We start from the raw sequence: 27,126 nt of genomic DNA, 5'->3' as shown, positions 1-27,126 counted from the left end.
TCACCTCTAGGAGGACTCATGAAGTGAGGAGGGTGGCCACTGGGGAAGGAAACACTGTGTACCCTTTTGTACAGGTTGAAAAATAATTTCTCACCCTAGGTAAAAATGACTAATCAGCTAAATAAAAACCCCACACGACAAAAACAAAAGAATGGCTTCCATGTACACGTTCGTTGCGACAGCTCTGTCTTGTCCTGATTGTCTGTCTTAGGCCTCCCAAGCTGTTTCTAAAAGGAGACAATGGATCACTGATTCTCCGTCATTGTTTTTATTAATTGGCTTTATAGGCTAAAGTGCATAGTAAAGACAGAAAAGAAAATGCATACATAGGAAAGGGAGTTTTTTTCTTGCCAACATTAGAAAGGACCTGAGATATCTAAGTGTCTGTTCTAAGGAACACTGGACAGAGGGAATGCGGACACAGGCCGCTGGCCTGAGGCTGGCTTCTGGCCTGGGGCTGGGGCCTGCAGAAGCTGCTGGCATGCTAACCCTGCCCAGGTAAAAGCTGCGAGAGAGTGCTGGGACAAAGGCTTATACTTGGGAGAGGTGATGCTGGTACTGAATGTGAGCATGACTCCATTCGGGCCAGGGAAACCAGCACTGTTATGGAACCTCTTGGATGGCAGGAAATGTAACCACTATCCAGGTGTAAGTTACAGGAAAGGGCACAGAAGTCATCCCAGCTAGTCTGGGCCTGCTACACACAGCCTCCTAAATGGGGTAGTGCACTTTCCCCACTCAGTGAATATGTCAGTGGGTCAGGGTGAGCTGAAGAATCTTTGTCCATCACATGCCTCCATCTTCTAAAGAGGGGTGCCCGAGGAGGTGGGAAGTGGGGTTTCTTGTGCTCCTTGGAGGGAAAAGCAGTCCAGACTCCTCTGGGCCACTTATTACAATGAAATTTAGTCTATAGGTTAGGATCTGATAATTAGCATCAGTCAGCTTCACTGAGCTCATACTTGTGCCCTGGGAACACTGCAGAAGAAACATCCAGTCAAGACCCAGAGTTACCACTAGGTAGCCCTATGTGGAAGCCCCACGCGTGCTCCGGAGAGTCTGTCCCATACTTGCAGGAAAGAAAGAGGTGAGCTCTATTAACTCTGCTCTCAGTTCTGGAGGTAAAGTGCTTACTCTAGCGCAGGGGTAAATCTAGAATCAAATGTGGGCAAGCCCTAAAAGTGGATCCTTAAGTAGGTGCTAAGACTAAAGGACAGTAATAAAAAAAAAACTTCAGTTCCTCCGTAAGGGAGCCGGTCCCAGACAAATGGTGGCTGGGACAAAAGGCAGCAGTGCGCTATCTTCCTAGATCATCCTCCTGATATCCTCAAAGTTCAGCAGGTTGTTGGCTGTGTTCGACCAGGCGGGGTGCTGGGCTCCATCCATCTCAGAAGCAAGTTGGTTGCTCCTTTCCAGAGTATGATTTTCACCACCAATTACCTCCTGACACTCAGGACAAGTGGCCCTCTCCATGGCTCCTCCACACTCAGTAATCACATAAATGTGGCCATTGGGGCACTTGAACCAGTGGCCACGAGGGAAACCCATGGCGCTAACAATCTGCACTCGTTCTTCCTCTGAGATGCCCAGGCCAGAGCAGGGAAGGGTGGCTTTCAGAGCATCCATTTTTTTCTGTACAAGCTGTTCATCCTCCTGGGTGAACTTACATGTTTTCTCGAGGATGTTCCGGATACTGTAGACCTCTTCTGCTATGCTACCTTTCACCTTCCCTTCTGCCATCTTGCAGCGGTTCAGGAGGTTCACCAGGTATGTAAGCCTCTGGATTTCACTCTGAAGGTCACTCAGTTCCTGGCTGGTGAAGCTCAAGCGCTTCCTGGCCAGCCACTCATGGACCTGGTTGAGTCGAGTCCTCACTTTACTTTGTTCTAAGACATGTACCTTTTTCAGAGAATCCCAGAGGCTGGCCAAGTGGTCATAGAAGCTGATGTAATTCTCAACAAGCCCCAGGTCTCTAACTGATAGGTTTTTCTGGGCTAACTTCTCCATTAGCATCAGGAAGTCTTCAGGGAGCAGCTGGTGGAGGAGGCTCTTGCTCTCTAGCAGGGCCGTAAGTCGCTCCTGACTGGTTGCAATTTCCCCTGCTGAACCCTGAATCTTTTCCTTGACGATTTCGATCTCTTCTAGTCGCTGTTTGATGCTGGTTCCATACCTCAGGTTTTTGCGTATAGGCACCTGGCAGATAGGGCAGACCTTCAACTTGATGGCAACTTCGTCATCCTTCTGCTCATTCATGTAGCGGTCCAGGGCTTGTACCTCGAAGATGTGGCTGCAGTCTTCTAGCTGCACGAAGCGGGCATCAGGCTCATCCTCATAGCCAAAGAAGATTTGTGTGACCTCATCCAGGTGGCAGACACGGCACTTCTTGGGGCATGGCTCCCCACACAGACCAATGCAAGGGTGGCCACAAGCCAGTAGCTTAGTACAAGGCACATAGCATGGGGGTCGGTTGCAGGGCTCAGAGCAGAGTTTGGTGCACTGGTAGTGCTGGCAGTGCCAGACACAGGGTTCCACACAGGGGCTGCACAACTCCCCACACTTCTTCTTACACTGGCTATGGACACACCGGTTCTGACAGGTCCGCTGACAGGGCGGGCACTCACCAATGCAGGGCTCCTGGCACTTGTGTGAGCAGATGAGCAGGCGCTTGCAGGGCTGCTGACAACGCTCATGGAAGCGCCCTTCGAAACAGCTATGGCAAGAGCCAGGGCAAGGATGCCCGCAGTCCAAGATGGTGTCACACTTGGTGGTACACTTAACTGGCATATCGTACTTGAGGTCTTCCACATTACCACACTTCACCTGTTGGCTGTGTCCACACTTGAGTTCCACAGTGACCATTACTGAACACAACTGCACACAAAGCTCACCACATGGGTGGCTACATCTGTGGCCACATCTCAGGACCTTGGGGCAGGGCTCCTGGCAGCAGAAATCTGACTCAGGCATTGAACAAGGAACCATCTGTTCATGGCCACACTGAGGAATGGTTTTAGGAACCTTCACCTGACAAGGCTGACACTCCTGAAAGCAAACAAGGGGGCACCGGTGTCCGTCCTGGCAGATGACCTTCTGGCATGGCTTCATGCACTGGAACTCCTTATGCAGGGAATCATAGGGGTGGCAGGCACGGGTGCAGACATGCCCACAGCCCAGCCGGAACTCACAGGGCAGGCTGCAGCCTCCTTCGGGCACTTTTTGGAAGTCGGAAGCTTTGGAGACTAAGGTGTGGGTATCAGGGTGGTTCTGGCAGCACAGTCGGAGTGTTTGGCCTATCTGATTGTTCTCTCGAAGGGTATGGATGATCTTGCTCCACAAGGGCACCTTGGCTAGCATCTGCATGTTTCCAATGCAGTACATCCCCTTCTTGGCTCTGGACAAGGCCACACAGATACGGTTGGATATCTGGAGAAAACCCACCTTGCCCTCCTGGTTGCTTCGCACTAGTGAGAGGAGGATGATGTCATTTTCTTCCCCTTGGTATTTGTCCACAACATGGACCTTGACACCAGCAAATGTCTTGGCAGGCATGAGTTTTCGCAGGCAGAAAAGCTGCCCAGTGTAGGTGGTGAGGATGGTGATCTGGGAGGGCAGGTACTCCTGGCACAGAAAGTACTTGCACAACTCTACCACAAAGTGAGCCTCATGCTGGTTCTGATGGCTTTTGCCTTCTTGGATTTCCTGTTCAGGAAAGTTGTGTTCTACAAAGAAAAGGTTGGAAGAGACCCCCTGAAAAAGGAAAAAATAGGTTAAAAGGTTCCCTCATGGCCCTTGGCTCCCCCGGCTCATCTTCACATGCATTGGCCACTGTCCCAGCTCCAGGAAGAGACCTTGGAAAATTTCTGTACCTCCCATACCACAGTCTTTAATTCTAAAGTTGGTCACCATGTGCTATCTTTGGGCCAGGGCAAATTTTGAGCTGGACAAGGAATTTATGTCTACTTTACTTTTCAAACTACTTGTTTGATATTAATACTTTAAAAAACCATCCAAACTCCAACCATTATGGCCAAGGGCAAAAGCAGCAGCTATAGTGACGATGGTGAAGATGACAGAGCAGCTAACCTGGGCACTTTACTGAGGGCTTTCTGTACTTACCTCCTCATCTTACAGTACTGGGATGAAGCAAGAGCCCTGACACTCAAAATTCTTAGATAATCTGCTGAAGGTTACACCTACTCAGTGGCAGAGTTGAGACTCAAAACCCCAGGTGTGAATGCTTGATTACTACACTACTGTACTATTCCTCCTCAAGACCAGCTTAATTCTTAAAACTGGCTGTTCCCTTTTGGAAACCTTCTATGCTAAAGAAAAGATAGCCTGATAGATTGCTGACACCATCAAAGACAGATCAGGAAAGACAGACTCACCTTAATCTTCTCATACTTGAGAACAGAGGGATGATTCTCCAGATCCTGGTAGATGTGGGGGGTCAGGAGGCGGGCAATTTCAGGGCGCATGCGGTGCTGAAATAACATGTATGTCATTAGAAACAGGCAGAGGACAATTTCTCTGGTTGGTAGAGAATTTTTAAGTAATGTTTGAAAAAAAATATCGAGAAAAAGCACAATATAAACAGCTCCTTCAACAAAAACTCGCCAGAGTGACTTTGTGGTGTTTTATAACAGAAAATAAAATAAGTTTGACAGTTATTTCATTACTAAACCATTTTCTTTTTTGGGGGGGTGGGTGGGTGGGTACTGGGGATTGGACTCAGGGGCACTCAACCACTGAGCCACATTCCCAGCCCTATTTTGTATTTTTTTATTTAGAGACAGAGTCTCACTGAGTTGCTTAGCACCTTGCTGAGGCTGGCTTTGAACTTGTGATCCTCCTGTCTCAGTCTCCCAAAGTGCTGGGATTACAGGTGTGCACCACCATACCGGCTTAAACCAGTTTCATTTTTATAAGATCTCTCTTTCAGACAATTGGCAGGTTCCCATGGGCATTCTCCTGGGTATTTGGTAATAACAGATGACCAGTTTCTCACCTGGTAATTCAGACGGACAAAAGGAATGTTTACTTTCACTAGCCGTTCAAAAAGGGACACCTCAAGATTGAAGTTCTTGGCCAGATCATACACGTTGGCACTGGGGCGCAGCTGAAAAGAGAAACATAGCTGAGAATTCTTTTTTTTTACATTGTGTAGTTGGACACAATATCTTTATTTTGTTTATTTTTATGTGGTGCTGAGGATCGAACCCAGGGCCTTGCACGTGCCAGGCGAGTGCTCTACCACTGAGCCACAACCCCAGCCCCGCTGAGAATTCTTTACTGCAAACATTTTCACCAACTATTCATTCATCCAGCAAATGTTTTTCAAGTACCTCCTATATGCCAGGCACTCTTAGGTGACAAGGGTTAACGGTGACAAGGGCTCTGAAGACAAGAACCAAGGATAACATGACAACAGTGTCCAAGGGTGAGGATTCTTTAACTAAGCGTCTCTGAACAGTGACATCTGAGCTGTCTCCAGCATGGAGGAAGTTGTCAGTTATTCAGTCATTTGAAAAGCAAGCCATGGGAGGGAATACAGTGAGCAAATGAGAAGTCAGGAAAGCAGGCTGATTTTCTTGGCCTCTGCAGACCATTTCAAGAAGCTTGATTTTTAATATGAAGTGCAGTGGGAAACACTGGAGGGTTTTAAGCTGGAGAATGACAATGATTTAAAATTTTAATATTTGTTTTGGCTCCTTTATAAAAGATGTCTGATAGTAAAAATGGAAGCAGGAAGACTGGGGAACTTGCTGTCCTAACAGTCTACTTAAAAGGGAGGGTAGGAAAGTACAGAGAATGGATGAAGCCACTATACTAATGCTAAGCTATATGCCAAATATAACAGCACCTGTTCTTAAATTGAATACGGGAAGAAAAAAAGGAATCACAAAAAGCCATTAACTAGCTTTGTGGACTCTTTTTTAAATAAATATTTTGTTTCAGTTGTAGTTGGACACAATACCTTTTATTTTTATGTGGTGCTGAGGATTGAACCCAGTGACTACACGTGCTAGGCGAGTGCTCTACCACTGAGCCACAACCCCAGCCCCACTTTGTGAATTCTTTAAACAGAGAGGTGGGAGTCTTCCTGTTTGATTCCTCCCCACAGAGAGGCAGTCCATCTTCTAGGGAGTTCTTGCCTTACCTGCTGGTGGTCCCCAATCAGGATGAGGTGCTGGCAAGCTTTGCTCAATGTAGCAATGGTATGGGCCTCAAGGACTTCAGCAGCCTCTTCTACAATGACAATGCGAGGCTCCACCTTCTGTAGGATCTGGCGGTATTTTGCAGCACCTGGAATAAGGATAAGCTAAGAGGTTCCTCTGAGCTGAGGTACAGGATCCACAGGGCCACTGGGTCTCTCGGAATCTCCTTGTGTCCTTCTATGTCCTCTAGGGCTGAGACGACCACTGAATGAGAGAATGAGCACTGGGTGGTCCAGAGCCTCGTACCCATGTTGTCATTGTTGGGAGTTGCAAACTCATCAAGAGAGAATTTCACTAAGCAGTCCCAAAATATGGGTTGTTTTCAATAGCTTTTCATGGTATTTCCTCTAACCTATTAAAGAAGCTCTCTTTACCTGCCTCGGATACTCTGATAGGATCTGGGTACCAGAATGGAGCTTGGCTGGAACAGCTTAAATGTCCCTACGTTTTCTCACCTGTGGTTGTCATGCCAACAACCTGGGCATCTTTAAGGACATGCAGGTCTTCCTGGAGTCTCAGCTCAGCCATTCTCTCTGCTGATGTGCGGTACTGGCGTTCATAGCTGAGAATCTTCCGGCGAGTGTCAGCCTGATACATCTGTAGCCACAGCCTGGAGAATGGATCAATCAGGGAAAGGAGGCCATGAGAATGTACAGGAACCCCCTTCATGTGCCAATGTATGAAGTGAACCCAAGACCTTTGAGGAGCTTCTAGGTAAATAAGTGAGTGTGAGAGAAAAAGAGAGACAGACAACCAGATATAGAGAAGAGTCCAAAATGCCCCCCAAAAGATGGGTAGGGTGGTCAAGAGCTAAGAAAGGGAGTGTGATAAAGAACAAATGTTAGCTGGGCACAGTGGCACACATCTGTAATCCTAGCTACTTGAGAGGCTAAAGCAGGAGGATTGCGAGGCTAGCCTGGCAACTTAGACCCATTCTCACAATAACATTTTTTAAAAGGCTAGGGATGTTGCTCAGTGGTAGGGCGCTTGTCTCATATGTGAGGCCCTGGTTTAATCCCCAATACCACAAAGAAAGAAAAAGGGCTAACTATTGGAAAGAAAGTAAAGGGCTTCAAAAGTTTCAGGAAGAATTTCTCATAGGTTCTCCCTATCACATTCCTGCCCTCCCTTAATTTTGCATAGAATACTTTGTCCTGACAAGTTTGACCCCTGTCCACAACTCAGACCCACTTGACATCTCTTTCTCTGTGCAAAAGCTATTCCATTTCTCAAATAGCCATTCTCCCTCCTAGCTCAGGGCCTTTCCCTACGTGGTCCCCTCAACCTCACCTGCTCCCCTTTGCCCTGATCATGTCTGTTCATCTTTCAGATTTTGCCTCCAATGTCAATTTCCTGGATATCTCAAACCAGCTAAGATCCTATATAATATTCTCAGTACTCTCTACTCATCTTTCCTAGTATTTATGCCATGTATAGTTCTTTACTTGTGAAATTATGTGATGACTTTTGTCTTTCCAGAGAGCATATAAACTCTGAATATGATGACAGAGCAAGTATCTCCTATCCCATGACTACATCCCTAGCCCTCAGTTCAGTGGTGGTACTCAGTCATTAGTTAACATTGTTGAAGGTCTTTGAGAGTATTCTGGGAACAGAAAAGGAATTCCCTGGGGAAATGACATGGGCCAGCTGCGCATGGGGCACAGTACCTATAAAGCTGCCAGCGAGAATTCAGGTCCAGCTGCCAGACATCCTGGATCGCATTGGCCTCGGCCTCAGTCATGGTGTTCAGTTTGCGAAGTTCAACCTTCACTTTCTTCTTCATTTTCTTTTTCTGGTTACGCTGGGTCTGTAGACATCAATACCAGGCAGGGTACCATCTGAGCAGAGGCAAACCCAGTTCTAAACCCAACATGGGGGCCCCAGCATGTAAGAAAATGGGCTGCCACCTCTGATAGACTTCAAGTGTCTCACATTCTCACAACAGCTTTCTTACCACAGAGTGGCTAAACAAGAACTCTAGGGCCAGAATGCCTGGGCTCTACCTATTATTAGATTGTGGGCCCCAGGGCAATTACTTAACTCCTATGTGTCTCAGAATCTCCCTTAATAAAATGGGAAGACTAATAGCACATCTCTGGAGGTCCTTACATGGAAAAAACTTACAATAGTACCAGCACTGTTATCACCAAATATCTTTAAATTTTTTTTTTTTTTTTTTTTAGTTGTAGGTGGACACAATACCTTTATTTTATTTGTTCACTTTTTATGTGGTCCTGGGGATTGAACCCAGTGCCTCATGGATGCTAGGTAAACTCTCTACCACTGAGCCACAACTCCAGCCCATCAAATATCTTTTGATTCTAGTCTATTTCTCATTCCTAAAATGTGTTTGTCATGAAAGTAGTGGGGGCAGGGCTTCCTCATTGGATGCTATCAGTATCTAGCCTCTGCTGTTTAATGTAGGGCTTGGCATAGGGCCTGCTAACGTGGTTCTAATGCCATCACAATACCTTTAACAAGTGGGTGAAAGGCACTGTTCGAGAAAGTGCTCTCCTCTAGCTCTGCCATGAGCCTTTAGAAGGATTGGCATGTGAGATGAATGTTATCACATTAAAAATCCCCATCTCCAGATGCTGTATGGCAGAAATATACTCAATACATGCTTCCAAGGATTGAGATCATGATGCCACCCACCACCTGAACTGAACTAGGACATCAGGTGCAAAGCCAGCATTCAGGTGAAAAACTGCATCCAGAGTTGCTCTTTTAAAAAAGTCCCTTAAATTGTGGTTGGGGATCACAAATTGGCATTGTGAATACTCAGTCCTCTGCTGCAATAAGAGGACCACTGGGTTCCACCAATAGGAGTAGACAGAAGGTCTACATGGAAATGTATGGGCACTTATACCACTCTGGCTTTAAGAGAAATGTCAAATTCCAAGCTGAAAGAAGAATAAGTATTCCATGTAGCCTGGAGGATTTACTTTAAGCCTCTAGAAATGTAATGAATGTCCTTAGATTTTGTGATTGAGAAGATAGGCACGAGGCACTAAGACTGTGTTTGATTTGACTCATATATACTACATTCTTCTGTAAGTTCCAGAGAAGCACTTGGTTACCTCCTTCTTGTCTTTCTACGTAGGTACTTCTTGCCAGCACCCCTCTGAACCATAATTTTTATACCCTTGGGATTTAGGCCAGGGTTAGGTAGCAAAATGGGTACATTAGCTAACTGTGAGGACCAAGTAAAGTAATAGAAGCTGGGGAAGACAGGAGTGGTCAGAATACTCTCAGGCCTGTTCCAGCAGAATCTTAACCATGCCCATCTGGCAGTAATAACTGAACATGTTTCTCATTGAAACTTTCATGGAACGAAGTGAGTTTACCTTCCACTCTCCTGTAGCTTGCTCCTGTCCAGCTGTAGTTCCGGAGCCATAGTGGTCTAGCCTCATGGCCAAAAGCATTTTAGCCAACTCCTGGTCTGCCCCATTCTCTTCCTTCTTCCGTCGCCGGGGCCTCACCACCTCTTCCTCCTCAATCACCCGGTCTGCTTGAATCAGGTCAGCCTCCTCTGCAATCTCAATCAGCGAACCCTCCTCCTCCCCTTCCTCCTCTTCTTCTCCTTCTGCCTGGGCTAAAAAAGGAAAGCAGGTAGAACACGGATGGAGATTCTTGAAGTCAAGGAAGGAAGAGGGCACCTCCAAGAGCTGAGGTGTACGAAGACATTCTGAAGGGATTTAAATGGTAACCTGGGGAAAGGGAAACTGGGAGGACTGACTCTAGGGGAGGAAGACTTCACTTTCCTTATATGTTTTGTCACATATTTTACGTTTAAAAAATCATACGACTGAATGCCTTTTTAAGAAGGCAAATACACAGGTCTGAGGTTGTGGCTCAACAGTAGAGTGCTCGCCTAGCTAGTGCAAGACACTGGGTTCAATCCTCAGCACCACATATAAATAAATAAATAAAAATAAAGGTATTGTGTCCAACTAAAAAAAGATTTAAAAATACACAAAGGAGGGTAAATACAATATAAAGATACAACTTAAAGGATAATGAAGCCAGGTGCAGTGGCACACACCTGTAATCCCAGAGACTCAGGAGGCTGAGCCCTGTATCAAAATAAAACAGGCTGGGGATGTGGCTCAGTGGTTAAGTGTCTGTGGGTTCAATTCCTGGTACCAATAAATAAATAAATAAATAAATATAAAAATGAACATCCAGGTACCATCCTCCCAAACTGGGTGGAAACTACCAATTTTTTTGAAGATCCCTCTTGTAAGTCGTCCTAACCTGAATTTCGAATAACTCATTCTCTTATTTAAAAGAAAACCCAAAAAACTTTACCATATATGTGTGTGTATAAACACATACACACATATATATACATATACATGTGAATATATATTTACGTATGCAAATAGCGTGTACATATATAATTATACATATATATGTCGTTTAAATACCACAATATCTGATATCTGTAATTTTTTAGCTTGCCTTTTCTATTAAGTTTTTTTTTTTTTTTAGTATTTTTTGCTTTAGTTACAGTTGTACACAATACCTTTATTTTATTTATTTATTTTTATGTGGTATTGAGGATCAAACCCAGTGCCTTACATGTGCTAGGTGAGTGCTCTACCGCTGAGCCCCTTCAGTATGTTTCTGAGATTCATCTATATTGCTAGACATGATGTGACTCATTCCTTTTCACTGTTGCACAGTATTTATCTTAACAGACAGTAATAGATCCACCCGTTGTACAAATGTGGATGGACATTTCAATTCTTTCTGTTTTCCTACTTGTCACAAGTGGTTGTGCCAATTTATAGACCAACTGGCAGTGTACCAGAGTTCCAATGCTGCACATTCTCACTGAAGGGTTATATAAAACCTGGTGGGTGTGTGATAGTATTTTATCGCTGTTTTAACACTCCAATTTTTTTTTTTTTTTGGTATTAGGGATTGAACTCTGGGGCGCTTAACCACTAAGCCACATCCCCAGCTCTTTATATTTTTTATTTTGAGATAGAGTCTCACTAAGTTGTTCAGGGCCTTGTTAAGTTGCTGAGGCTGGTGTTTTTTTTTTTTTTTTCTTTTTTCCAGTACTGGGAATTGAACACAGGGGCACTTAACCACTAAGCCACATCACCAGCCCTTTTTCTATTTTATTTAGAGACGGGGTTTCACTGAGTTGCTCAGGGCCTTGCTAAATTGCTGAGGCTGGCTTTGAACTTGTGATCCTCCTGCCTCAGTTTACAAGCTGCTGGGATTACAGGCTTGCCACCACGCCCAACTCCTCTAGTTTTGATGAGCACTTTTCATATGTCAATTGATTAATAGGATTTCTTATTTTGTGGTATGCCTATTCAAGGTCTTTTATCTATTTTCCTATTTGACTTTCACTGATTGATTCACAGCTTTTCATTTATTCTGAGCACTAATTTTAAATCTTGCTGTCTAGTCTTTACCATATTCCAAGTGAAGAAGTGGTTCTAGGTTGACATGTACTTCTTACCTGCATTTTCAGGTCCTGCTGAGGCAACATTTTGAGTGAAAGAACCAACACCTAGACCCAGCCATTCAAGCATCATGGAGTGCTTCCACTGCTGGAAGCAGATCCACTCGCTGTCCTAAGAAAGGAAGAATTATCAATGATGAGAACTCCATGACAACAGTATGAAGGCAGGGTTTCCTCAAATGATCAAAAATAACTCCCTTAGGGGCTGGGGATGTAATTCAGTTGTAGAACACTTGCCTAACATGTACAAGGTCCTAGTTCCATCCCAAGTTCTCAAAAACAAACAAACAAACAAAAAACAAGTAAACAAACAAACAAAATTCCCTTAAAATTCAAAAGTTGCAAACTGGCATTCCTTGGACAACTGGAACATTTAATATGACTTATACAGAACTTAAAAAATCAAAATTTCTATCTTTTGACAAAATCAGGATCTACACCAACAATAAACCTTTATTATTAAATGGCAACAAATGGCTGGAGCTGGTTGGTGCCACTCTCTCCCCTGTTTGCCACAGCTCGCTCCTTCCTAACTTTTCATACTAAACTATTTGACTTATTTACTGGATCTGATTGATTCCCTTTTTTAGGGAGTTTGTCAAGCACTGGAAATCATCAACCCAGTGATAACAGAGGTCTCATTTCACTGGGTTCCTGGCTAGTCACTCTATAAATTTGGTCTCAGTTACATCTTATGATATCTTTTGAAGGCGGCACTATTATTTCCCTGTTTGACTGGTGAGGATCATACTGGCCCAAGTCACATAGTTAGTCTGTATGAGCCAAAGCTCTGGATGTGCTAGGTTACTTCTGCTTATGGTTTAATTTCCATTTCAGGGTTTTAACCCAGGGGAACTTTACTTTTGATCTGTGTCTCCAGACATTTTTTTCTGATTATTTTTTTTATTTTGAGACAGGGTCTCACTAAGTTGCTGAGGCTGGCCTCAAATTTGTGACCTTCCTGCTCCAGACTCCCAACTCACTGGGATTATGGGCATACACCACCATGCCAGACCTTTTATTAAGTTCAGAGTTTACAAATATTAACTTAATGATCCAAATGATAATCCTCTAAGAATTAGGTTGACCTATAAGAAATTGCCATTTTATAAGACGAAGTTACAAGTACTAGCAATTTCATATGGTTCACTTTAATGCTACTGTCCTCCCAGTTTTCTAACAGGATAAACAAACACAGAAAAAGTAATCTGCCCAAAGCAAAGCCAAGATTCAAACATAGAGGTTGGTTCCTGAGTCTTCTTCCTGACGAGCATGTCCAACTGCTTCTCATCATGAAAGAGAACTTTTTGCCTTATGGCAGCATCAGATCATGCTATAGCTAAAGCTTTGTACTGCTACTTCTACTGGAGGCCACCTCTGAGTGCTGAGGCAGCCATTTGTGTGACTCTGGGATGAGCCCTACCTGCATCGGTCCACTCATTAGGCTTTCCCAGTGCCGGGGGGAGATGTACTTCTCCAGGTACTGTTCCCGGAGGACACCACGCATTGTACACTCTAGGGTCTGGGCACCTTCATGGAGCTCTTGCTCTGATTCCTTCATCTCTGTCATGATCTGCCAAGAAGACAGGGAAAGATGTGATGAAGACATATTACTCTCCCTCAAATTCAGTCCCTATCCTAAGAGAAAACAAAGCTAAAAAAGAAAAGTAAGAAAAAAGAATAAATGATCAATCAATAATCAACAAACCAGTTTCTCAAGGTACATTACTGTGGTCTTGAAACCAAAGGATTAGTAACCAAAAGATCTAAAAGATGCCTACCAGTTAGTAAGAAGAGGAAACATATGAAATAAAAACAGGCCAAGAATATTGTGGCATAGACTACAAGTCTTGCAGTATTTGTTCTCTCTTTTCCTTAAAAATAAGAACTCATGGGGCTGGGGTTGTAGATCAGAGGTAGAGCGCTCGTCTACCATGCGTGAGGCACTGGGTTCGATCCTCAGCACCACATAAAAATTAAATAAAGATATTGTATTCACCTATAACTAAAAAATAAATATTAAAAAATAAATAAGAACTCAGAGCAGGGCACAAAGGCATACACCTATAACCCCAGTGACTTGGGAGGCTGAGGTAGGCAATTCCAAGTTTAAGCCAGTCTCAGCAAGTTAGCAAGGCCCTAAGCAACTTAGTGAGACCCTGTCTTAAAATAAAGAGTAAAAAGGGTTGGTGAGTTAGTGCCGTGGTACAGCACCTCTGAGTTCAATCCCCAGTACCCCAAAACAAACAAAACAAAAAAACTCATTTTTCTTTTTTTAAATTTTAAGAGGGAGTCTCACTAGGTTGCCCAGCCTGGTCCCCAAATCCTGGGTTCAATAAATTCTCCTGCCTCAGCCTCCTGAGTAAGTACAAACATAGATGCACACCACTAAGCCAAGCTCAGATTTTTGATCAGGCACAATGCTGCCCAGCTTAAAGATGACATTTCCCTGCCCAGTGGCTACATGCAGAAGTGCTATGGTGGCTTTGGGAAAGTAGCCTGAAGGTCCTGGTAGGGGCAAGGAGGGGCAGTGTGCCCTTCATCCTTACTCTACTTTGGATTGAGGGCAGGGATCACATCAAGGGATTCGCAGAATGAAATGTTGGAAAGAACCTGGGTCCTCCAGAGCTCTGAGGAGCCTCCATATCTACCCTGGGGAGCCTGCTCAGAATGCTACTGCTGTCTTGTGTAGGTTCCTTGAGCTACCTCAGATAGCCACAGCTGGAACTCACACTCATGTAGGCTCTTCGGAGGTGCATGGGGAGGTTACGGCGGAATTCCCGCTTGTTCCTCAGTTCCCTCAGGGTGAACTGCTTCAGGATTTCACTGTTGCTCCTTCCACCCACCCGCACAATGCTGGTCTTTTGACACTTGTAGATGCCTGAGGAGCAAAGAACATTGCAGGGTTGAGAAGGCCTACGCTGGACTAACTCAGATGAGAGTTATGTGCATTTGGGATCTTGTCTCATCTGGTCCCTTAGAGAACAAACTGTGCTTACAGGAAATTTACCCAATTAATGAGCCAGAGGGTCTTGAGAGGATATAAGCTTATAAAGTGTAGTGCTTAAGACCACAGGCTCTGGAATCAAACAATTGGGGACACAAATCTTGTCTCTAACATTTATTGTTATGTAACCTGAGTAAATTATGTAATTTGTGTCTAAGTTTCATTGTGATTTGGAGATAGTAACAACTTTTTTATAGAGCTATAATCTGGATTAAAAAAATAACAACTTTATGGCATTTAGCTAGGGCCTGGCACAAAGCAAGCACTCAGTAAATGTTATCTATTTTGCAGATTTGATTACTGTGTACATGTCCCAGGCAAGTGCCAGGTTTTGAAGATACAGCAGTCAAAACACAAACTCAGTTTTTACTTGTTCTTCTGTTTCAAGTTCTAGCAAAGAAGATACGCAGTAAACAATCTATTTTAATAACAATCTATCTTAATAGCCGTAAGTATGAGTCCTATAAGTACATGTACTTATAGTGGATAGTAGAGGACCTCACCTGATCTGGGCCAGGTAGAGATCTATTCTTGAGGATCTACTATTTAAACTGAAACTTTAAGAATAAAGAAGACGTAGGTGAAAGGAGGTTACAGAGGAATAGAAAATAAGCAAAAATAAAAACACTTATTTAGAAAATAAGCAAAAATAAAAATACTTATTCATTAATGCCGTTAATTTTTTGTTGTTGTTGTCTGCAGTGCTGGAAACTGAACCCAGGGTCTTGCATATGTTAGCCACCACTGAGCTACACCTCCACGCAACAATCAGTATTTTTTGAGTGTCTAATATATGCCAGGATCAGTGAATACAGTAATTAACCTGACCAGTCCTCAGTATTTATGATCTAGTGTGGAGAAACATGAAAGAGATTAAAAGAAAAAATACAAAAGGAGACTTTAACTTTGTTTGGGGGCAATGGAGAAAGTCCACCTGAGAGATTTAAGGTAAGACCTGAAGAATAAATTAGAGCCAGACAGGCCAACAGAGTTCAAGTTGGAGAGAGAGAGAGGGAAAGAAGAACAGCATGAGCCAATTGAGAAACTACAAGAACTCCGGGAGGGCTGGGGAAGTAGCTCAGTGGTACAGTGCTTGCCTAGTGTGTGCTAGGGCCTGAGTTCAATCCCCAGCACAACAATAAATAAAATAGTAAATGAATAAATAAATAAAGTTCAAGGAATTGAAGACAATCAGTGCTAATGGAGTTAGGAAGAATGAAGGAAGAGAACAAAGATCAGGTTCAGAGTCAGGCTAGGACATGTGGCCTTGCAGGTCATGGTCAAGACTGTGGCCTTTGTATTCAAAGTGCAATATAAAGTTATTGTAGTTATTCACCATAAATGTTTTGATAAAGAACAATTTTGCCCATAGACATTACCTTCCAGAAACTGGTCCAAAGCATGATTAGTATAACATACAACCAAGATGGGGAACTTCTGGCGACTAATTTGCCAAACGGACTCATTGGTCAGAAGGGCTTGAACAATTTTTAGACCCACATAGGTTTTGCCTAGAAAATAAAAAAAAAAGAAGCTAAAAATTCTAGGAAAAGGAACAATTAATTACTTAGAGCAATTTGTTTTTATTTTTTAGACAGGGTCTCTATGTTGCCAGGCTGGCCTTCAACTCCTACCTCACCCTTCCCAGTAGCTGAGACTACAACTGTATACCACCATGCCTGGCTTTTATCTTTCTTCTCAAATTTTGAGGTAATACATTGAGATGATTAAAAATCTAAACAGCATAGTAAGTATATTGTGAAAAGTCTCTTATGCCAGAGTTTATCTCACTAGAAGCAACCAATGTTACCAATTTCTTGTGTAACTTTTCAGAGATAGTCTTTCTTTGTATACACAAATACACACACACGTATATGTGTGTGTGTGTATATATGTATATAATATATATATATATATATTTTTTTTTTTTAGAATTTTTTTAATATTTATTTTTTGGTTTTCGGCGGACACAATATCTTTGTTTGTATGTGGTGCTGAGGATTGAACCCAGGCCGCACGCATGCCAGGCGAGCGCGCTACCACTTGAGCCACATCCCCAGCCCCGCATATGTATTTTTTTTCCCTTAGCCTTTTGCATCCCCTCACCCTATGCCTTTTTTTTAAAAAAAGAAAAGTAGGGCTGGGGTTGTGGCTCAGTGGTAGAGTGCTCGCCTAGCATGCACGAGGCACTGGGTTCGATCCTCAGCACCACATAAATGTAAAATAAAGATATTCTGTCCACCTAAAACTTAAGAATAAATATTAAAAAAAGATAAAAGATTATTTTTACTGTTCCACATCTTGTTTTTTTTCACTTTATATATCTTAGAAGTAGTTCTCTATCAATACACAAAGAATCCTCTCTCTCTCCATGACTAAGATAATTTTTAGCTAATTAGTTCTCTACTGATGGACACGTACATTGTTCAGATCTCATAGAGCAAATTCTTTAGAAGTGGTTTTCATACAGTATGGTAAATTTGCCTTTGTGACGAGAGAGAAAACTTATGAAAATCAACATAAGAGTTAGAGCTATGGACTCATTAATTAAATTTACAAACTGCTAAATTTTTGCATTGTTTCAAGCTAAGTTTGTCACTGTCCTCAATAACTCAGAGTTGAGTGAGGGAGCAATATTGGAAAATCAAAGATTTCAATACAGTATAATAATTAATAATTTCTCCCTTTTTTTTCTTTAAATAATGTTTATTTAGTGTCAATCAAGTGTCAGACACTGGGTTGATACAACAGATACAATAGTGAGCAAAATAAACATGGTTGGTATCCTCCTAGATCTTACAGACTTTTAGATAAGAGACTTGCAGGTGGGAAGGTGGCGGTAGAGAGGAATACTTCTATGAGAAGCACAGTGGGGTAGATATGAGCCAGGACTCTTCAGCCAGACTATCTGAGTTCAAGTTACCTGTGTGGTAACATTTCTTAAATAAGGGGTAATTTAACCATTCTTTGCCTTAATTTCTTCATCTGTAAAATGGTTTTAGTAATGGTTTCTAACTCATAGGACCATTATGAGGATGAAGTGAGTTAGCATATGTAAGGCATGTAAAACAGTTTGGCATATACTGTGATTATTATATATTTGGTACTATTTAATTTAAAATAACATAAAAGGGCCGGTGATGTAGCTCAGTGATAGAGCACTTGCCTTGTACACCTGAGGTCCTAGGTTCAACCCCTAGCACCACAAAAATAAATAATGTAAAATTAAAACAAATTAATAGTTTTTCAATGAAGCACAGTAACGTATCTCCCTGAATTTGACCTCTGGCAGTCTTTTCTAACCTTGTGATTTGAGTTTGTTACTATGCATGCCCATGGTCCCCACTGGAAAATCACTGAGTGGCTACTTTATAAACAAAATGTATGCCATTTCAGGGCAGTGTTTCTAAGCGAGACATTCTAGAAACCCAGAGCAAAGCCTCCCTTGCCTATGTTATAGGGTATATGTCAAATGCTCTGAAAAAATTTGTCTTACCTGTTCCAGGAGGTCCTTGAATAATTGCCAACTCCTTTGTGAGAGCAAACTGCAAGGCTTCCATCTGAGAGTCATCCAGCTTCAGGGCTTCTTTTGAGGGCCACTGGCTAGGGTCTAAGACATTAACTCTAGGACGTCTCAAACCCTCAACAGTCCTCAGAGATTCTCCAGTGGCTGAAGGATTCTCTATTAAGGGGGTGAAATCATATCTGCCCCCCATTATCAAGTACCTGGGCTCCTTCACATGAGAGTCACATTCCACAATATTCCTCTGGAAGGGGACATCTTCTTCCTGGACCTCCTGGAGTCCTTCCAGGACATGCCTATAAGCCTCAAAGTATGCGGTTGTCTCCACCATGAGGAAAGAGTCAGAGGGCTGAACCTCTGCTAGCAGCTGTTGGCTCTGCTCATTGAAACAGAGTTGGACAATTCCTCTGCAGAGATCTTCATGCTCCCGGTTAGAAACAGTGGCAAAAAGAAATGTCTCAAAGTTGTCCTTGGACATGCATACCAAAGACCCATACAGCAATCGCTTAGAGTTCTGCCAGCGAACAAACTTCAGTGGTTTTGTATCAAACTGAACCTTATAGACAATGCCTGATGATGAACACACAGGAGTGATGATCCTCGTATCAAAGTAGATCCGGATGTCATCAAACTTTCTCTTCCTCAAACACTGATCTTCAAAGCTTTGGAGAAGTTCCAAAATGCCTTCCCTCAGGGGTCTGACAAAATCTTCTCTCAGGAGTCGGAAGTGGGTATCCAGATAGACAGCAGTGCTCTCATATTTTCCAGAAATGATGTTGGGACGAAGGAAGGGCCTCTCATCTAAGTGCACTTCATTGTAGGTCGGGTAGATGGGCATGGTCCGGTAGCTCTCCACATGGCCTTCTGCCTCAGGCTGCACTAGAGTATAGGTATCCATTCTCAAAGTGCCCTCTCGCCTCTTTTCCTGCAGATGTTCAATGATGGTCTGCACCTTTTCCAGGTTTTTTTCTGTCTCCTCTTCTATGTCAACACCAGAAGCTCTCAAAGCATTAAGAGAAGCTGGCAGGAGAGAAATGAGCATGGAAGTTTCCTGCACAGAGCTGGCAGGGAAGACGCTTACAAGATCCTGGAGGAGGGAGATGATATTGCTTATGTGTTCCGGATACTGGTTTCGAATGTCAGGATTGGGTTCGGTACTCATCCCTACCACATAAGCAGGCAGGCAAACTTTGAGGAATTTGGAGTTCTTCAACATGCCTAGTACATGAAGAATACTCTGGCGGTCCATTTTGGAGCTGCAAGCCTTCCGAAGAACCTGGCAGATGAGCTCAAGGAAGTTGGATTTCATGGAAGAATGAGATAGGAGCTCCTTCAGCCCTAAACTTGTGGCAAGTGTGATGACCACCTCAGAGGGGTCTTTTTGCAGAAGACTTTCTAGGAACTTATAGCCCAGTTTCTTAACCTGCTGTGGCTGTTCCGTAGGCTTCTGGTGGGGGGTCCGCCACTGCTGGAAATTTTCATTGGACCATGGTGGTCTGCGATTCCTACCCTCTTGGTTGTCATTTCTCTGCCTGGTATCATTCTCTGGACCATGTCTTTGGCCTCTAGCTTCATCACTGGTATGCCCTTCCTGGTTCCTCCTTCCCTGATGTGGATTCCTCCCCATGGCCCTAAATCTCTCCTCCCTTTGCCGGTAAGGAACAGGATGATTGTTGGCCCTAGGATGCCTTCCGGGATGGTTGGTTCCTCCTCTGAGAGCATTGGCTGATGGGTTATTGGCCTGATTTCTAGCTCTTGGTGGTAATTCTCCATCCATAGGCCCTAAACACAATGGGAATATTGGGTAAGCACAGAATCAAGGGGCAAAGAAACTGAATGAGACAACAATAAATATGCTTTCATTTTCCAAATAACCAAGGAGATCAGGTTTTGTAGAGACAAAAATTTCCTACCAAGTTGTATAATAAATGAAAGATAGGGCTGGGAGTGCCGCTTAGTGGTGGAGTGCTTGTCTAATTTACAATGCCCTGGGTTTAATCCACAACACCAAAAGAAAAAAAAAAAAAAAAAAAGAAAAGAAAGTTTATTATGAGTGCCATACACATTATAAAAATATTATTTTTCCAAAGGACGCAAAAGGGAAAATAATAAACATTTGTTAAATGCCTAATACATTGGTTCTAGTCTTTTGCTACTATCAAGTAACAGAACATAAATTTCAGGGCTGAATAGATCTTGGCTTGGCCATGTCCTTCACTGTGTACCCATGACCAAGTTGTACAATTTCTCTAGGTCTCAATGTCTAGATTGTCGTAGATTAAAAGTTTATAGGGCAAGCCGGGAGCAGTGGCACATGCCTGTAATCCCAGCAGCTTGGGAGGCTGAGGCAGGAGGATTGCAAGTTCAAAGCCAGCCTCAGTAACTTATCAAGGCCCTAAGCAACTCAATGAGACCCTGTCTCTAAATAAGTACAAAATAGGACTGGGGATGTGGCTCAGTGGTTGAGAGCCCCCAAGTTCAATCCCTGATATCCCCATCCCCAAAAAAAGCTTATAGGGCTGGGGCTGTAGCTCAGTGGTACAGCACTTGCCTAGCATGTGTGAGGCACTGGGTTCAATCCTTAGCATTGCATAAATATAAATAAAATGAAAGTTTGCTGTCCATATACTACTACAAAATTTTTTTTAAAGTTTATAAAATACTTAGAATATTACCTGACACATGAGAAGCTCTTAGTAAATATTAGTTATTACTAGTCAGTAATAACTATTTTTCCCTGGGAATACTCTTGATTTCTGTGGTTATTGGTTCTGCTAACCAATTATCATAAACAACAGACATCAAATGGAATAAAACTATGAAGGAAAACACTATCTGAACTTTGCCCAGCATCAGCCAAAGCAGTTTGAACAGGAAAGAGGAAGGGAGGACTTCCTTTACCAAGATGTTTTTTCAGCTAATAGATTGTGAAGGAAACTGAAACATGGATATCAAGTTTTGTTCCAGGAAACTGAAACTGAATTTTTCCTCCTTTCTGAGAAGTAGTTCATAAACACAGTTCTTATTGATTACCACCAACACTCACACAGAAAGCTGAGCTAGAGGAGGGATAATGAGGTCACACTCAGTACACACAGGAACATGAACGCTACTTTGTGGATGACACCAAACTTGTTTTCCTTCATCTACCAGACATTTCATAAGTGACCTTACCCAACATACCCAAAGTCCAGTTTTTTTCACTTTCTGTTCCTCTAAAACTGATAATGGAGCTAAACTCAACTTATCAGAATGACACTGTGATTTTAAAAACAAATAAGACTATAAATTGGGCATGGTGGTGCATCCCTGTAATTTCAGTGACTTAGGAAGCAGAGGTAGGAGAATCACAAGTTCAAAGCCAGCCTCAGCAACTTAGCAATTTAGCAAGATCCTATCTAAAAATAAAAAATAAAAAGGGCTGAGGATGTGGCTCAGTGGTAAAACAACTCTGGGTTCAATCCCTGGAAAAAAAAAATTTACTAATTAATTAAGAATAAGATTGTATACAATGATTGGATAAAAAAAATGTTATAAGGGGCTAGGGTTGTGGCTCAGTGGTGGAGCACTTGCCTAGCATGCGTGAGGCACTGGGTTCAATCCCCAGCAACACAAAAAACTAAAAACAAATAAATAAATGGATTGTGTCCATCTATAATTAAAAATAATATTTTAAAAAATGTTATGAAAACTGAAAGTACACAAAATATTTAAGATAATCATATTATTTCATGAGACCAGATACTAAATACACTTATATACTTCTTTTTTTTTTCCTTTTATTTTGAACTTTGTAGAGAAAATTTTCATGTGACAACATAAAAGAGTACTTGGCAAATATGAATGCTATACATCTGAACTCTAAATTTTTATAGTTATTTTCATATTTACTTTTCCAACTCCCACAATCTAAGAAATTCCTGCTTTTAGTATTTAGGTCTGATTAGAAGACTGTTATCTGAAAGAAGGAAAAAATGTATCATTTCTCATTCTTTTAACACACAGTCCATAAAATAAAATTCCACAGTAATTCCTCATTTGATTCACAACAAAAATTTGAATGACATCTTACAAACTTAAAAAAAAAAAAAAAGCAATAATCTATTAGTTGTTTGTTAGAAAGTTCTAAGCAAACAATAATTTCTTCAGTACAGTGATGCTCTTAGAATTAACTTTGGTTTGAGGACTAGGACTCTAAACCTATACTAGCCACTAGCCCCACATGGCTATTAAGAAAGTGAAATGCGCCAGGCGTAGTGGTGCACACCTATAATCCCAGAAGCTTGGAAAGCTGAGATAGCAGAATTGAGGGTTCAAAGCCAGCCTCAGCAATGATGAGGCGCTAAGCAACTCAGTGAGACCTTGTTTCTAAATAAAATACAAAATAGTACTAGGGATGTGGCTCAGTGGTCGAGTACCTCTGAATTCAATCCCTGGTATTAAAAAAAAAAAAAAAAGTAAAATGTGGCTAATATTTAAGTATTTGAGGAGATTAAAATATTATTAAAGTTTTTAAAGTATTATGATAATGAAGTACATTCAATTTTAAAATGACAATATTTGGGGCTGGGGTTGTGGCTCAGCAGTAGAGCGCTTGCCTAGCATATGTGAGGCTCTGGGTTTGATCCTCAGCACCACATAAAAATAAATAAAATAAAAAGGTATTGTGTCCGACTACAACTAAAAAAAAAAAAATTTTTTTTAATGACAGTATTTGGATACAATAAGTAAGAAAGATCATTAAATTTTTATTAAATAGCATTAAAGTTTTTTGAATAAAGCATATCTGCTCTGGAAATAAACCACATACGAAGAATTTCTTATTAATTACTCACAACTTTTAAATAAAATAAAAAAATTTCTACTCTTACATTTTGTGAGGAAGGGGCTGGGGTTGTGGCTCAATAGTACGGTGCTTGCCTGGCATGTGTAGTGTGCTGGGTTTGAGCCTCAGCACCACATAAAAATAAAATAAAGGTATTGTGTCCAATTACAAGTAAAAAAACCCCCCAAAACCCAAAATATTAAAAAAATATTTTTTGTAAGAAAAAAATTGAGTAAAGTATTTTATATGGATGCAGACAGGCAAGCAAATAGTATATGCTAGAAATTCACTGAAGTATTTGTTATCTTAACAAAGGTCTTCTTGATTTTGTTGCCAATTAGATTTGATTTCTAATCCCTGTTTTAAAATTTCTTGGGATGGGGTATTGGCTCAGTGACAGAGCGCTTGCCTTGCATGTGTGAGGCACTGGGTTCTATCCTCAGCACCACATAAAAATAAACAAAATAAAGATATTGTGCCCATGAACAGCTAAAAAAAATTCCTCCTCAAAGAGATAATTGTAGAATATTAAAACCTGCTGGAATTTTCATATAGTCTAACTCAATGTGCTATTTGATATAAAGCAACTATTGTACTTTTCTGATATGGGTATTAGAATTTGAATGTGAAGTTAATTTTTAAAATTTTCAAGAAATGCTTTTAAAAAGTTTTTATTTATTAACTTTTACACTGGCTACTAACAGAAACACATTTTAAAATTGGAATTCATTAGTTGAATGTTCCAAAGGAATCTCCAAATTAAAATAAATTTAGGGGCTGGGGTTGTACCTCAGTGTTAGAGTGCTTGCCTAGCATGTGTGAGGCACTGGGTTTGATTCTCAGCACTGCATATAAATAAACAAATAAAATAAAGATCCATCAATATCTAAACAAAATTTTTAAAAATAAATAAAATAAATGTAGATCTAAGATGTATGTTTATCACCTTACTTTGTTCTAATGAATATGCTCAATTCTGAAACACAATTTTACAGGGAAAGGAGATTATAATCACTTGAAATGTTTTATGCTTATTCATAACACTTCACATATGAAAGAAATTAGTATTGAATTTTAAAAGTAAAATTTAATCTGCTTCCTTTTGCTTTTTTCAATTATGCTACTAGAAAATTAAAAAATTATGTTTTGGGTTTGTATTATGTTTCTATTAATAGCATTGTGCCAAACCAAGAGTTATTTCCATTTCTGACATCCCATCACTGTATTTGTAAATTGAACTACACCCATCCATCATATCTCTTAAGGAAAGGAGAAACCTATCTGTTTTTCATAGTCATTCATGCTATAGTTAAGGAATAAGTCATTCTTTACTTGAAAGATGCAGGCAATCTCAGGTGGCTCATTGATAGACAACCCAGGTTCCTTCTGATTGCTCAGTATTTCCTTCTCACTAGGTAGGAAACTTTGTTTACCTCTGTGGTTGGTATGGGGATTCCTGGGCCTGGCCTCCAGATGAGGTCTTCTGTCTTCCATGTTTAAGTCACTTGAATTCATTCACGCTCACGTTACTTTCAGTTATCTGGAACTGCACAGGTTGAGAATTATCAGTGCCCTGAAACAGCATCTAATAACAATCAAGCCAGTTCTGCCTTTACTTTTCAATGATTAACTAAGAGTTAAATGCAGATTTTAATCATGAGCACAAAGTGCTCAACTTTGTGAGTAACCAATTATAAAATAAAACATTAAATTCATAATTTAGGTGATTTCAAGGGATCAAATTCTTCCTTGCATTTCCTTGGGGATGAGGGAGTATCAATTCACATTCAAAACTATTGTTCAGTTTATACCTCTAGCTAAGTTGCTTAAACAGTTGCTAGGTTTCATTTTCCTCTCCTGTAAAGCAAATATTGTTGCCAGGAGAAAAGAGTACATTTTTGTTAATCCAAAACCATGTACTATCACCCTATCTGGCATTATTATACAGTACTCTATACCTCTCAATCCTCTAGAGTTTGAAAATAGTGAGCAATTATCCTTTATCCTATTCTTTGGAACACAGCTAAGTGATTAAACTCTCTGCTGTACTAAATCAAGAGAAAGAAATTACCTTTCAATAACTAGAAAGCTATTGATTAACTTAGCACCTATGAGTCCTGTTTTCTCAGAACCACTAGAAATCCGCAATTCTTTCTTTCCTCTTTCCTTTATCTAAATGATTTTTGACACTGGTTCTGTAAGAGGAAGCTTCTCTAAGGGAACATCTCAGTTTAACTCATGCATATCATGTGGGCTAGGGTTAGGGAAAAAGCAGGTGACTCAGAGTCCTCAGCAAAAAAATTTTTGAGACTGCCAAAGTTTTAAAATATTCATAGTTGGAAACTGTGAATAGATCTAGCATTATATGAGGGGCACTGTTATTCTCATCAGAAAAAGGAATCTCCCCTGCACCACGGCTCTACAATACTTTTGGCCAGTCTCTTCCCTAATCTTATCAAACCCTGCTCTCATGGCGGAGGTTCAATAGTTTGTTGTTTAAGGGGAAAATTTCTTCTTTTCTTGAAAAATATTAAAACAGAAACCCAGAAATTTAGGGGAAATAAAAGTAGTAAGGGGAAATAAAGAAAAAAAAGAAACATAAGCAAGAAAGGGAGGCACACATAGGAAGAGGAAATGCCATGAATAAACAGACAAAATGTTTTTTTTTTTTTTTTGGAGGGGGGGAAATGAAGGCAAAGAGGGCAGGAAGAAGAAAATCGGTGATGGTCAAGCGGGTACAAGGATGAGAATGAGAGCACGGTGATTACCAGGGTGGAATGAAAGAGGCTGAAGAAGGAGGTGAAGGCTGGTCTGCAGGGAAGTGTCCAGAGTCCGGGGATAAGTCTCTAGTGCACCGGAGCCCAGTTCGGAGGGAGACGCTGTGGGGTCACGGGGCAGCCCTGGGCAGGAAGGCGCATTCCCAGGCTCAGCGGGGGGAGCTGCAGAGGTGCGGGGGGCGGGCTTCAGGAGGCGGCAGGGCAGGGTGCGGGGCCACCTGCTGAAGTGCTGGGGGACCCCAGGAGGGATGGGGAGTGCGGGGTGTTGAGGGCGCTTGGTAACAGACAGGGGTGAAAGAGGTGACAGGGGTGAGGGATGGGGATGGACATGGTGAGGCAGGGGCAGTGGTGGGAGCCGGCACTGAGGGAGGGCGAAGGTGAGGGAGGTGTTGAGGGCGCTGGGGAGACCACCGGGGAGCTGGGGGCGTGGAGCTGCTAAGGTCTGCGGAAGGGCGCTGAGCGGGACGGGCTGAGCAGCGGGGACAGGACTGGAGGGGACAGGGGCTGAGCAGGTGGGACAAGACTGGGGGAGGCAGAGGGTGGGGGGGAAGAGCTGGGGGGCAGGGGTGAGCTGGGGGGGGACAGGACTGGGGGAAACAGGGATGAGCAGAGGAGAAAGGACCGAGGGGGACGGGACTGAAGAGGGGACGGGACTGGGGGAAGCAGGGCTGAGGAGACGGGGGCTGGAGGGGACGGAAACTCTGGGGAGTGACAGGGACCGAGAAGGGGACAGGGTCTGGGGAATGACAAGGCTTGGGGGTGACAGGGGGGTGAGCAGAGAGGACGGGACTCTCGGGGGGGGGGGTGACGGGACCGGGAGGGGACGGGACTCCTGGGGGTGACAGGACCGAGAAGGGGACAGGACTCCGGGGAGTGAAGGGACCCAGGAGGGGAAAGGACTCCGGGGGGTGACGGGCGCTGAGGAGGGGCCGCGGGCTCCGGCGGGCGGCGCGGGGCGGCGCGGGGCGGCAGGTGCGGGCGCGGCGGGCACTCACCGGCTGCGGGCTCCGGCGGCAGTGCCGGCGGGCGTGGGGCTCGGGCCCAGCAGGTCAGCGGCCCCGCCCGGCGCCGCGCACTTTCGGTTTCCTTTCCCGCAGACCCGGGGCGGGGCGAGGAGCCGGGCGGGCGGCCCGGAGGAGGAGGAGGTGGACGAGAGGGAGGAGGAGGAGGAGGCGGAGGAGGCGGTGGGGCCGCGGGCGCAGGAGAGGGGCCGGGCCGAGCGCCCCCGCCCTCGGGGCGGGCGGAAGGCGGGCGTCGCCTCAGCTCCCCCAGGCGGCGGGGCCGGCGGGCG

At 42.9% G+C, this 27,126-nt stretch overlaps 1 protein-coding gene across 2 annotated transcripts; it reads right to left on the bottom strand.

Annotated features, from left to right (window-relative positions):
• Positions 1-252: 252 nt before the first annotated feature.
• Znfx1 (zinc finger NFX1-type containing 1) lies at positions 253-26,919 on the bottom strand. Of its 2 annotated transcripts, none has more exons than XM_027946427.2 (14): positions 26,831-26,919; positions 24,492-24,604; positions 18,207-20,015; positions 16,090-16,221; positions 14,436-14,584; positions 13,127-13,276; positions 11,701-11,815; positions 9,566-9,813; positions 7,886-8,025; positions 6,671-6,825; positions 6,158-6,303; positions 5,006-5,116; positions 4,386-4,481; positions 253-3,744 (listed from the first exon to the last, which is right to left on the bottom strand). In XM_027946427.2, the coding sequence occupies exons 2-14, from the start codon at positions 24,571-24,573 to the stop codon at positions 1,303-1,305; spliced, it is 5,775 nt and encodes a 1,924-aa protein (XP_027802228.2). In that variant the 5' UTR covers positions 24,574-24,604; positions 26,831-26,919; the 3' UTR covers positions 253-1,302. The 2 variants fall into 2 exon arrangements, with proteins under 2 accessions (XP_027802228.2, XP_071465104.1); XM_071609003.1 differs by lacking the exon at positions 26,831-26,919 and adding an exon at positions 25,827-25,916.
• Positions 26,920-27,126: the final 207 nt, after the last annotated feature.

The sequence above is a fragment of the Marmota flaviventris genome, chromosome 2 (assembly GCF_047511675.1).
Source record: "Marmota flaviventris isolate mMarFla1 chromosome 2, mMarFla1.hap1, whole genome shotgun sequence".
In the NCBI taxonomy this organism is placed as follows: Eukaryota; Metazoa; Chordata; class Mammalia; order Rodentia; family Sciuridae; genus Marmota; species Marmota flaviventris.
Note: the sequence above shows the minus strand (reverse complement) of the source record. Positions and strands in the feature narration are given on the sequence as shown.